Source organism: Felis catus, chromosome B4 (genome assembly GCF_018350175.1).
Source record: "Felis catus isolate Fca126 chromosome B4, F.catus_Fca126_mat1.0, whole genome shotgun sequence".
Lineage (NCBI taxonomy): Eukaryota > Metazoa > Chordata > Mammalia > Carnivora > Felidae > Felis > Felis catus.
In genome coordinates this window covers 14168791-14182112 of record NC_058374.1, presented here as the reverse complement: position 1 = coordinate 14182112, position 13322 = coordinate 14168791, and the positions used below count along the sequence as shown (strand labels likewise).

Below are 13322 nucleotides of genomic sequence, written 5' to 3'. Positions count from 1 at the left end.
CCAAATTTATAGAATGCATTAGACTTTTTTGTAAATCATGTTTCCTTTATTTTTTCATCTTCAATCCCACTAACTGCAGGGGACAGATTAGACCTTTTCTATTCAAGAGGTACCACCGTGTCTACTATTTTAGGAACAGCTCTTCAGGGGCCTAGTAAGTTCCAAACTTCTCATAAGAACAGCACAATGTTACCTGCCTTCTTTACTCTCCTCTCACAAGTATATAGTGAAGTTTCTCAAAGGATACACAACTCAGATACTGCAATAGACTCAATGAAGAAACAGAGGATCTTCTCAAGGCGACATCAAAGAGATTTGAAAAAACATAGGGCACCTGGGTGGCACCTGGGTCAGTTAAGCGTTTGACTCTTGATTTTGGCTCAGGTCATGATCTCATGGTTGTGAGATGGAGCCCCGTGTTGGGCTCCACATAAGATTCTCTCCCCCTCTTCCTCTGCCCCTCCCACATGCAAGCAAGAAAACCTCCACACTTGGCCCTTCATCTTTTGTAAAAGTTATCTTTCATAAAAATGTTACTTACGTTAACATGTAATTTTTGTTTAAAAATGATTATTTTAAAATCTCTAGGTTTTAACTTCCATATGGTAAATATAACTAAAACTACACATATGTAAATCCAATGTAAATAGAAGCTTTACGTTCTCAATAATTTTTAAGAGTGTAGAAGAGTTGAGACTAAAAAGTTTGAGGATCTTGGTAAATTCTGGCTATAAATGGAGAGGGAAATCAAAAGCCAGAGGCCTACATCCATGTTCTCAAGGAAAACAGACAGAATTATGCCAACCCCCCTGTCTTTTTTTCATGAAGACCACTGCAAACATAGTATCTGGAGACCCATGGGCTGTCTTCTGTTTCATTTGAATGTTCTTCAAGAGGCAGAAAATAGAATGGACAGTGGAAAATGTGAATTTAAATGAAATAATGCACATAAAGTGTTTAGAATAAGAAGCAGTCAAGAAAAATTTAAGTTTACCAAAAAAGCATTATGAATATGAGTTCAAAATTCACATTCACTGTGAGACCTTGGATAAATTATATTAACTTCCCTGAATCTTTTCCCACATGTAGAACACAGAAATAATAGAGGCAATATTGCTCTGGGCATTTTGCAACTACTCAGGGAGTTATGGTGAGGTCACAATTAAAATATGAGATAATGGGGGCGCCTGGGTGGCTCAGTCGGTTAAGTGGCCAACTTCAGCTCAGGTCATGATCCCGCGGCCCGTGAGTTCGAGCCCCGGGTCGGGCTCTGTGCTGACAGCTCCGGGCCTGGAGCCTTTTTCAGATTCTGTGTCTCCCTCTCTCTGACCCTTCCCCATTCATGCTCTGTCTCTGTCTTAAACGTTAAATAAATTAAAAAATGAGATAATTAAAGCAGACAATGGTATTGTTTGTGACATGGTTACTGTTATTTTAGAAATTCTGACATTTTACCACACTTGTTTTGTGCTGATCCTTTTTTATTTTAATCCTTAAAAATTCCGACATATAAAAGCTTTCAGTTTGTGATTAAGTATGTTGTGTCCTCTCAAGACTTTCACAGTATTATATATTGGCGTTTATTTCTATTTGTATACTTGGCTCTGTCCTTTAGGCAATATCAGACACGTAGATAGGCAAAATTATAATTTGACATAACCTCTTGCTTTACTGGTAAAAGTGCTCATGTTTTTAAATATACGTGATACTGGTAAGTGCGTGAAAAGATTATCAAGATGTTCATCAAAAATATCTTAATGGTTGTTACTCTGAGTTGTAGAATATAGGATGTTTTAGATTTTCTTCTTTTGCAATTTGAATTTTATAATGGATGTGTATCATTTTAGAATTAGAAGAATGCTAAAGCTATCTTTACCTTGAAAAAGTAAAACACAAGAGAAGTTAATTGGCAGACCTTCCCTCACTCAGAAGAAAAAAATCCTGTCACATGAGGACGCAAGGAAATTTGGAGTACATTCATTAGCCAGAGCACCATTGGTGACAATTTCAACTCTTATATGTTTCGGGAAGAAAATCATGCAAAGCTGACTAATAAAGCCAGAAGCAGTGGTATTCCTTTCTTTTTTATGTTTCTAAACAAACCATAGAATATGTAAAAGATGTACTTACTGGCCATTGTCCTATAGAATACAAAGATGACTTATTGTTTCTTCCATGTAATTCACTTATTCAATAGACCTTTACTTAACACCTATATGTTCAGGTAGTGACCTAGGGCCTGGGACATAATAGTGACTAAGATGGTCTTTGCTCTCACAATACTTATTAATCTAGTAAAGACAGCAAATAAGTAAATTATTCCATGGATATGGAAGAAAAGAAAACTCTTGAATAAATCTTTATGGTATTTTATTCTACAGGTTTCATTAATCTACTTCAGGCGTTGACAAACATTTTCCGTAAAGAGCCAGACAGTATTTTAGAGTTTGTGGGCCACACAGTCTCTGTTGCAACTATTCAATCTGCCATGATAGTATGAAGACAGCCACCAACAATACATATACCATTAAGCCTGGCTATATTTTAATAAAATTTTATTTACAAAAATAGGAATGGCATAGAATTGACACACTGGCCACAGTTTGCCAGTGCCTGATCTAGTTGAAAGAGCTAACAGTAACTACAAAATAAAATCCTAAAGCACTTTCCAAAGCATAACTGAAAGCATAGACTTAGCAGTTCAACTAGTTCAGATGCTATTTTCCTATTTTCTGAAAATAATTTATATTTATTTATTTGATTTCAAAGTTTTTATAACTTTGGAAAAGATCCTAAAAAATAACTAAGTACTCATCCTTAATCAAAAGTGTATGCCTTTGAGCCTGCTTCTTTGTGGACTCAGAATCGTATCTGAATTCTTTTTCTGTCAATAATTTAATACAGAATAAATGAAAAACCTTGAGTTTGGTTTCTGTATCTTTAGAAATAGAATATTACCGCCACGTAAGTCCATAGAAATAAACTATAATGAAAAAGCACCTCCACAGTTTGAACAAGATAAAAACAGCACAATTTTTAAATTTGACCACTGAGTAAAGGTATTTCCTCTTCTCAAATCTTCTGGGAACCAAGGAAAGAAATGAATGGAAAATTCTCTCTTGATAATAGAGTCTGATGTGCACTGCTCACCTTCTAGTTCGTTTTTCAATGTTCACAGGTGAGTTGTCTTGTTTTACTTAGTGAATGAATGACCTTCTCATTAGTAACCCAGTGAGTATCTCAATGCACTAGTGAATGTTCTCTATTGAACAGAATGTGGCTAGCCGTCTCTTCAAAAACAAACAAACCAACCTTTTAATTTCAAAAGAAAAACATATTTGTTAGAAAAATCAAATTAAACAAAACTGTAAAAAGTAAAAGTGCCACCCTATAATATTTCTGTCCACAGAAAGGCCACTGTTAGAGGAGTTTGATGGGTAGCCTTCTAGACTTTGTATTCTATGCTTGTCACACACATATCTATACACAATTGTTGAGTTTATGAATTTACTTGTTTAAGCAAAAATGGTATCTTACTTTGCACATGGTTCTCCAACTTTTTTCATCTACTATCAAAGACTTTTAAATTGTTCTTAATTCATGATCTAGTAAGAATAAAAGACTTCTTCAAACTTGAAGTTATAGAAACAAAAGTTTTTAAAAAACACAATGTTAAATTTCCAGTAAAATTTCCTGCAATCCACTCAATTTAATTCTAAATAGCTTCATGATAGAAAAAGTTCCTTGTATTTCTCACTACTAAAGGTCCTTATATTTCCCATCGTAAGTGGAAAACAATAAAAGGTTGCAACACTTACTAATATATTGTATTTTAATAGAAACATATATAGTTCATTCAAAAAAGTATTTTAATATAAACATCGCTTATAGACAAAACCAAATAATAACGATATTCTAGTTCTAAAAAATTCCTGGTTTCTCTAAAACACTAAGATGCCACTTCAATAGTAATTGCTTCGCATTTTCCAGTCTCTTGATCTGTGCATGTCACATGTAAAGATCCATCCCTAAAACAAACAAACAAACAAAAAATAACATTTCATAAGCTCATTTCATAAAAGCAGCAAGCTCTTAAGAGATTATTTGAGGACTTTGAGTAAACAAGAGATAATTTTAATTTTCGAAAGAAGAGTATTGAGATCAAGAAGAAACAATTTCAGAGTCTAAACTTAGTGTCATATGCTACAATTACGTAGTTGTTCTTAAAAATTTCTTCCTACACCACTGAGACAGAAGTTGTATTCTTTGAAAACCACAATGATAACTATCTTAAGTTTAAGACTTTATGCAAACTGAGAAGACGCATCATGCCATTTTCAAGCACAGGCCAAGGCAAACCTACCCTAATGAATTTGACATGCTTGCTAAATAAGTATGCTCATGGAATGAACTGTCTGTTCCTAATGTTAATTTGGAAACAATTTACTTGCAAGACATATTGTTATGGATGGTCAGTTGTTAGTGAAACGGTAATAGCTGGATTTAATAAGTAATTTATTTCCTAGAGATTTTCTGTAGCAATACTGAAATAAACTTATCCTTTCATAGGACAAATAATATGAATCATGTAAACCTTAGAAAATTATATTTAAAATTGATAAAAATTATATCTCAAATTTGCATGGACCAGTTTTTAGGTTGACCAGACCAAAACAGAATTCATAAAAAATTCAGAATGAAAATTATTTGAGATACACTTCTTTTTGTAAAATACAGTCATTGTGCAGGGCAAAAAATATAATTCACTGATAAAATCTTTGTAAGCTTCTAATACATGATGTTCCTGGAATAACAACGGGTGGAGAATCAATCAATGAACAAAAAAGGTCAAGCCCCAAAGTAAATTTTCTTAATATCAGAAGTAGTTTAATTTTGTACCTTTTCATAGTAAGAACAGCCAATATATCACGTAATCCATTTTCTTTTTTATCTAGATCCTGGAGTACAACCTGTTTATGTAAAATACAAAGATGATTTAGTACTTTGATATATTAATAAATTGATGCATCAATTATTCCAACAGACCAAATTTTACTCATTACTGGAACAAACCTTTTCAAATAGGGCAGTTCTCAATTTTTCTACCATTTACCAGAATCTGAAAATAGGATTAAGCTTTCCTAACTGGAAATGTCTCCTCTAGAAGGACAACTGTCATGTCCTAGACTAAAATGATTGTTTCTATGAAATATTCTTTGTCTCAGAAAATAAAGACTGCTTTTCCTTTTTGATAATTAAGCCATTTCCAGTAACATGTAAGTTATATTTTGGTATATACTCCTTTTTTAAATATAAGTTTATTTATTTATTTTGAGAGAGAGAGCAGGGGAGGGGCAGAGAGAGGGGGAGAAAAAGAATCCCAAGCAGGTTCTGCACTGTCAGCACAGAGCCCGACACAAGGCTTGAACCCACGAACCGCATGATCATGACCTGAGCCAAAATTGAGAGTCAAACGCTTAACCAACTGAGCCACCCAGGTGCCGATATTTTGGTATACACTTACTACATGTACTTTTAAAAATTCAAATATTTTAAATACACTTGGACAACCAATTTAAAGAAACACATGGCAAATTCTTTTGTACAACTAAGATTACACTTGTACATTTGTACAAACGAGATATTAATGAATTTACTATAAAATGCTTTGGTTTCCTAAAAAAAAGGTATACCAATAAACCAAGTTTGGAAGTGACTTTTCAGATTTGCCAATATCAAGTTTTATGACCTTAGGCAAGCACCATGTACCTTGATTTACTCATTTGTAAAATGAGGAGGTTAGAACAGATGGGATCTCTAAAAGAACATCTTCCAAATTCAGTATTAGGTGACTAACTCTGCTCCTGGCATCTGTAAGTTAGGATACGGTGACAACAGCTGCAGCCTCGGAGGAGTGTACGAAGGGAAATAAATGCACAGGAGAGAGAAGCTGAGGGAATACTAAGACAGCCAAATGAATTTAGAAATACAGTACACAGGGGCACCTGGGTGGCTCAGTCGATTAAGCGGCCGACTTCAGCTCAGGTCATGATCTCGCGGCTCATGAGTTCAAGCCCCGCGTCGGGCTCTGTGCTGACAGCTCAGAGCCTGGAGCCTGTTTCGGATTCTGTGTCTCCCTCTCTCTCTGCCCCCCCACCCCCCCGACATGTACTCTGTCTCTCTCTGCCTCTCAAAAATAAAGAAAACTAATAAAAAAATTTTAAAAAATACAGTACACAGGAAAGTGCTTGTAGAGTAATTCACATCAGAAACATCTGGATGAGCTTTTGAAAGCTTGACTAGTCGAAGGAGCCCCACTCCACTAGATTCTAAGATGTCTGAGGTGCAGCCCAGATATGTTATGTATGTGTGTGTGTGTTTTCATCATTCTTTCGTTGAAATCAGAGAATAGATATAATGCTGAAGACACTACACGTTCTCTTCAGTTACCCACATTTGTTTTTCACTATAGAAGTATTTCATGCTCAGGTCCTGTGCTGCTTGTTAAAGACTCAGTACAAAGTGGTAACAAGTAAAAAAAGAAAAAAGAAACCCTCTTGGTACCTTCAAATCTACCCACTGTTAGATTTCCTAAATATAGTTGAAATACTTATAGATATTTTCTCTATCTATGCTTGGATATTTATACACACACCGTCACAAACACCACCTCCCTCACACACACTCATGCTCTCAAACTTTTTATTTAAACACAAATGACATCATACTGTAAATAAAGCTCTGCCGTCTTTGTATGTGTGTTTTAATGTAATTATATTTGGGGGGCATGTTTCTAAGCAGATAATGTGGCTCCAATTCATTCCTATTAAAGGATGCAGAGGACTCTATAGTATGAAATAGGAATGTGGTATTTTGAAAAAGCAAAGGTGTCTGTATCAGAGGCAGAAGGGTAATAATGGCAAGAGCAAGCGCCCAGGAATAAAACCAACTGAGGATAAATTTTAGCTCAATCAGGAAAAGAACAAGGTATTTATTGCCATGAGCTTGTTTTTCAGTCATCTATAAAATGACCATAATAATGTCTATCTCACAGCACTTTGAGATTAGGTTTGTAAATTGCCTAATCAGCACGTGGCACGTAGTAAACAAAAAAAGTCATTTTCCCTACTGCTTACATTTTACCAAGGAGGGCCAAGAGTACAAAGATAAACAGAAAAAAAATACATATTGTGTTTTATTTTCTTGTGACTTTTTGAAATTAAAATTGCTTATTTCTTCTCTAGGTAGTGGGGCTCCTGGGTGGCTTGGTAGGTTAGGCACCCAACTCTTGGTTTCAGCTCAGGTCACGATCTCACAGTTCCCAGTTCATGAGTTTGAGCCCTGTGTGGGGCTCTGCACCGACAGTGCAGAGCCTGCTTGGGATTCATTCTCTCTCTCTCTCTCTCTCTCTCTCTCTCTCTCTCTCTCTCACTCTCTCTCTCTCTCTCTCTCTCCCTCCCTCCCTCCCCACTCACGCTCCTTCTCTCTCAAAATAAATAAATAAAATTTTTAAAAAAGTAAGTAGGGGCTCCTGGGTGGCTCAGTCGTTTGAGCATTAGACTCTTCTTTTCGGCTCAGGTCATGATCTCCCAATTTCGTGAGTTCAAGCCCCACATTGGGCTCCACGCTGGTAGTGCAGAGTGTGCTTGAGATCCTATCTCTGCCCTTCCCCTACTGGTGCTATCTCTCTCTCTCTCTCTCTCAAAATAAACTTAAAAAAACCCTAAAATATTAAGAAAATTAAAAATAAATAAAAATTTTAAAAAGTAAGAATTCATTCATAAAAATGTGTTAGATACCCTATATACATTTTATGTTAATAGATATTAAGTTGAGTTAATGCAGAAGGAAAAGTTAAGCAGCTTCACATGACTAATTCATTGTCTAATTTTATGTATTCACCTGTGCGAACTTGTCTTCCTCTTTTGCAGAGTTCTTCCCCTCAGACTCATAGAGTTCAAGGCATACTGAAGATATACTTCCGGGGGCTTGTAATGTGTGTTGTCTTCGAGCCGGCAAAGGAGTCCCTGATGGGAACAGTACTGTGAAGCTTTTGGCTCCTGATTCATCGACTCCCTAATAAGCAGAAAAATAATATACGTATCCTTTGATATTTACCATTACAATTATAAAGCCATTCCTATTATAAATGTAATACTTATTCCTGACTGACAACATAGGCAAAGAACACAGAAATGATCCTGAATCCCAACCTACTTCACTTAACAATAAATTGAAACATGTATCCCTCTATCTGTATGTGAAGCTTCTGATTAAAATTACAATTAAGAAATTAACATGCTAGGTAAATGCTAACTTAAAGAACATAAGAAACTCATTAAACGTAAAATTATAAATCTAAATTTAAAATTTTTACCAGTATACAAGGTTTTACTGTAAAAACATGGTATATATAAATAACTATGGCAATAAATTTATACTACTTTTATGGAAAAGTAAAGAAAAGCTAAACATACCTTAACTAAAATATCTTTGGCTGAACACTCTATCTTAAGAGACTCTTTGACTAAAAGGTTTTCTTTGCCAGTAAGAATCCCTGCTTCTATAGCTGCACCTATAGGGATGACTTCATCAGGAGGGACAGAATTCAGAAGCTCAACATTTGGGAAAAGATCTTTAATCAGCTGCTGTAGCCTTGGGATGCGAGAAGACCCTCCACAAAGAACAACCTAGAAAATAAAAATAATTTTTAGGTTTTTACTTTTAGAACAATGGTTGTTTCTCAGAATTAAGTGTTATAGGTTCAGCCATCTTTACCACATATAATGGTAAATACAAGCCCTATTTTATCATACATTATATTGTGCTTAAAATACATATAAATATATATTTAATACATTGTTGGTATTTAACAAATTCTTTACTCATAAACCACAAAATTTAAAAAGGAGCAATCTCACCACACATTAGAAGTACAGTACAGCTACATACACGTGGCTCGTGATTAATTTTGGGCATATGAGGCTTAACCATAAATCTCATTTAAACAGGAAATATATTAATACTTTGTATTATTCCAGTACTTCTAAAAGAAATGTTTGTGGGGTGCCTGGGTGGTTCAGTCAGTTAAGCGTCCGACTTTAGCCCAGGTCACGATCTCACAGTCTGTGAGTTCGAGCCCCGCGTCGGGCTCTGTGCTGACAGCTTAGAGCCTGGAGCCTACTTCGGATTCTGTGTGTCTCTCTCTCTCTGCCCCTCCCCTGCTCATGCTCTGTCTCTCCCTGTCTCAAAAATAAATAAAAACATTAAAAAATAAAAAAAAAATGTTTGCATAAATCTTACAGCATTTTTGTGACAATCTGTCTTCACCATGGAAGAATACTAAATTTTCTTGAGGAAAAAGATGTTTTATACAAATACATTTTAAGCTCTTGGTGCCGTCTGATTAAATACGTTGTCTCTAAAGAACTTTATATAAAATTGCTCCTTTAGGGGCGCCTGGGTGGCGCAGTCGGTTAAGCGTCCGACTTCAGCCAGGTCACGATCTCGCGGTCCGTGGGTTCGAGCCCCGCGTCGGGCTCTGGGCTGATGGCTCAGAGCCTGGAGCCTGTTTCTGATTCTGTGTCTCCCTCTCTCTCTGCCCCTCCCCCGCTCATGCTCTGTCTCTCTCTGTCCCAAAAATAAATTTAAAAAAAAGTTGAAAAAAAATAAAATAAAAAAAATAAAATAAATAAAATTGCTCCTTTATGAGCTTGTCCACACATCTAGCACCCCAACTTTTATGGCTGTCATGTGAGGGGATGGGGCTCCAAATCACCCAGCTCTGCCAGTCAGAGGGGCTGGCATTCATGAGTCCCACAGGACTATCCAAAACAAAGAAGCAGTTTTTAAATCAGTGAAGCAGCACCCCGTGCCCCGTGGCTAGATACCTGGGCTCAGCACAGACAGAGCCAGGCAAAAATACCCATTTTCCAATTTCTCCCTGGAAGAGGTTTAACTGCATACTTCCCAGGTGCCACCTGAGAGTTTGGCTTCCAATCAGCCGGTATGGAGGTCCTGACTACGATCCTCCTCTTTGGGACACTTACAGTGGTTGGCACACTGTCAACCACTGAGAGCCGCTAAGAACAGGGATGGCAGCTTAGGCATAAAGGTTTGAGAGGCAACCAGGAACTTAGGCTGGGCTGATGGACAAAGTTCATTTCCTATGTAAGTCCAGTGTACCTAGGTTGGAAGAGATGACGGTTTTATGTAATGCACAGAAACCAACATAGAGAGTCAATATATGTATTCCAAACAAAATAACAAAAGAATTCTATTCAGAAACGTATCTTAATAAAACAAAAGTAAGTGATTTTCCCAACAGAGTTAAAAATAAGAGTAAAAAAGATGATCACTAAGGTCAGGAGAGTGATGCATAAATAAAATGAGAATTTTAACAAAAAGACAGAAAATGTTAACAAAATACCAAACAGAAATCACAGAGCTGAAGAATACAACAACTGAACTGAAAAATTCCATACAGGGGTTCAACAGCAGACTATACCAAATGAAAGAAAGGATCTGTGAACTCAGAGACAGGATAGAGGAATTCATCTAAACAGAGGAGCAAAAAGAAAAAAAGAAAAAGAAAAAGAATTAAGATAGCTTAAGGGACTTACAGGATCAATAGTTAGCACACTAACACACATATTATAGGGGCCCCGGAAGAAAAAAAGAAAGAAAAAGGAGCAGAAAGCTTATTAAAAAGGGTGAAAACTTACCTAACCTGGGGAAAGAAAGATCCAGATCCAACAGGCACAAAAATTACCAAATAAGATGAATAAAGAGATCCACAATGAGACACATTATAATGAAAGTGTCAAAAGTTAAAGACAAAGAGAGAATCTTAAAAGCCCCAAGAGAAAAGCAACTTGTTACAAGAGAACTCCCGTTAGATGATAAGCAGATATTTCAACAGAAATCTTGGAGACCAGGAGGGATATATTCAAAGTGCTGAAAGAGAAAAACCTGTCAGCCAAGAATAATCTACCCAGCAAAGCTGTCCTTCAAAGAATGTTGATTAATAACATGAAAGCATATGAAACTATAAAACCACTGGTAATGGTAAATATATACAGTTGACCTTGAACAATTAGAGAGTCAGGGACACTGATCCCATGCATAGTTGAAAATCCATGTACAACATCCGACTAACCCAAAACTTAACTATTAATTGCCTACTGTTGGCCAGAAGCCTTACCATTAACACAGTCGGTAAACACATGTTTTGTATATGTATTACATACTATATTCTTACAATAAAGTAAGCGTGAGAAAAGAAAATGTTATTAAGAAGATCATGAAGAGGGGCGCCTGGGTGGCTCAGTCGGTTGAGCGTCCGACTTCAGCTCAGGTCATGATCTCGCGGTGTGTGAGTTTAAGCCCTGCATTGGGCTCTGGGCTAACAGCTCGGAGCCTGGAGCCTGTTTTGGATTCTGAGTCTCCCTCTCTCTCTGCCCCTCCCCTGCTCATGCTCTGTCTCTCTCTGTCTCAAAAATAAATAGAAACATTAAAAAAAATAAAAAAAAAATCATGAAGAAGAGAAAATACACTTACAGTACTGCACTGTGTTTACTGAAAAAAAATCCACCTATGAGTGGATCTGTGCAATTCAAACCTGTGTTGTTCAAGGAAGGGCCAACTGTGGTTAAATTCAGAATACTCTAATATTGTAATGGTAAAGGATAAGTCAGTTGTAACTCTAGTATGAAGGTTAAAAAACAAAGACAAAAATAACGGTAACTACAATAATTTGATAATGGACAAGTAATATAAAAAGATGTAAACGGTGATGTTGAAAACATAAAATGTGAAGGACTGCAAGAATGTAGAGATTTCACATGTGTTGAAGTTATTATCAGCTTCAAATAGGCTATTATAACTACAAGATGTTTTATGTAAGTCTCATGGTAACCACAAAGCAAAACTTCTAATAGATACAACAAAAGATAAAGATATCAAAGCATACCAATAAAACCAAAGTCATCAAATCACAAAGAAAGAAGAAAAGGAAGAAAGGAACAAATGAGCTACAAAATAGAAAACAATTAACAAATGTCAATAGTAAGTTTATAGTTATCAAAAATTAAATTATTTTCTGTACACTAACAACAAATTATTGGAAAGAGAAATTAAGAAGACAATCCCATTCACAAAAGCAATAAAAAGAATAAAGTATTTAGGAATAAATTTAACCAAGGAAGTGAATGATCTGTACACTGAAAACTATAAGGATATTGATGAAAGAAATTGAAGAAGACACAAATAAGTTGAAAGATATTCCATGTTTATGGATTGGAAGAATTAATATTATTAAAATATTTATATTTGTCCATTTGCATTTGTAGTATTTGTCCATACTACACAAAGTGATCTACAGATTCGATGCAATCTCTATCAAAATTTCAATAGCGTTTTTCACAGAAATAGAAAAAACAATCCTAGAATTCACATGGAACCACAAAAGACCCGAAACAGCCAAAGCAATCTTGAGAAAGAACAAAGCTGGAGCATCACACTTCCTCATTTCAAAATATATTACAAAGCCACAGTAATCAGAACAGAATGGTATTGGCATAAAAGCAGACACACAGATCAACAGAAAAGAACAGTGAGCCCAGTAAAAAACCTACGCATATATGGTCAATTAATTTTCAACAAAGGAACCAAGAATATACAACAGAGAAAGGACAGTCTCCTTAATAAATGGAATGTGGAAAAGTGGACATCTACATGCAAGAAAATAAAACTGGACCACTATGTTACACCACACACAAAAAATAACTCAAATTGAAGACTGGAATTATGACCTTAAACTATAAAACTCTCAGAAGAAAATATTGGGAGGAAGGTCCTTGAAACTGGTCTTTGCAATGAGATTTTTGGATTTGACAGCTAAAGCCAAGGCAATAAAACCAAAAATAAACAGGTAGTACTATACCAAACTGAAAAGCTCCTGAATAACAAAAGAAACCATCAACAAAATGAAAAGGTAACCCATAAAAAGGGAAGAAATATTTCCAAACCACTTATCTGGAAAAGGGTTAATATGCAAAATATACCAGGAAGTCATAAAGTCAACAGCAAAAAAGCAACTTGATCAAAAAAAATAAATGCGCAAAGGACCTGAAGAGACATTTTTCTGAAGAAGATATACAGGTAGCTAAGAGACACGTGAAAAGATGCTCAACATCACGAATCATCAGGCAAATGAAAATCAAAACCACAATGAGGTATCACCTCACACTTGTTATGGTGACTCTCATCAAAAACACAAAAGATAACAAGTACTGACAAAAATATAGACAAAAGGGAACCCC

At 35.8% G+C, this 13322-nt stretch overlaps 1 protein-coding gene across 2 annotated transcripts in view; it reads right to left on the bottom strand.

Moving 5' to 3' along the window:
- Positions 1-2353: 2353 nt before the first annotated feature.
- HSPA14 (heat shock protein family A (Hsp70) member 14) overlaps positions 2354-13322 on the bottom strand; it is a 44292-nt gene continuing 33323 nt past the window's right edge. For both annotated transcript variants that reach the window (XM_003988117.6, XM_045060931.1), the window contains 4 exons: positions 8478-8690; positions 7903-8076; positions 4900-4970; positions 2354-4028 (listed from right to left, as the gene is read on the bottom strand). In XM_003988117.6, coding sequence (XP_003988166.1) covers positions 3950-4028; positions 4900-4970; positions 7903-8076; positions 8478-8690 — 537 coding nt within the window. In that variant the 3' untranslated portion in view covers positions 2354-3949. The remainder of the gene's footprint in view (positions 4029-4899; positions 4971-7902; positions 8077-8477; positions 8691-13322) is intronic.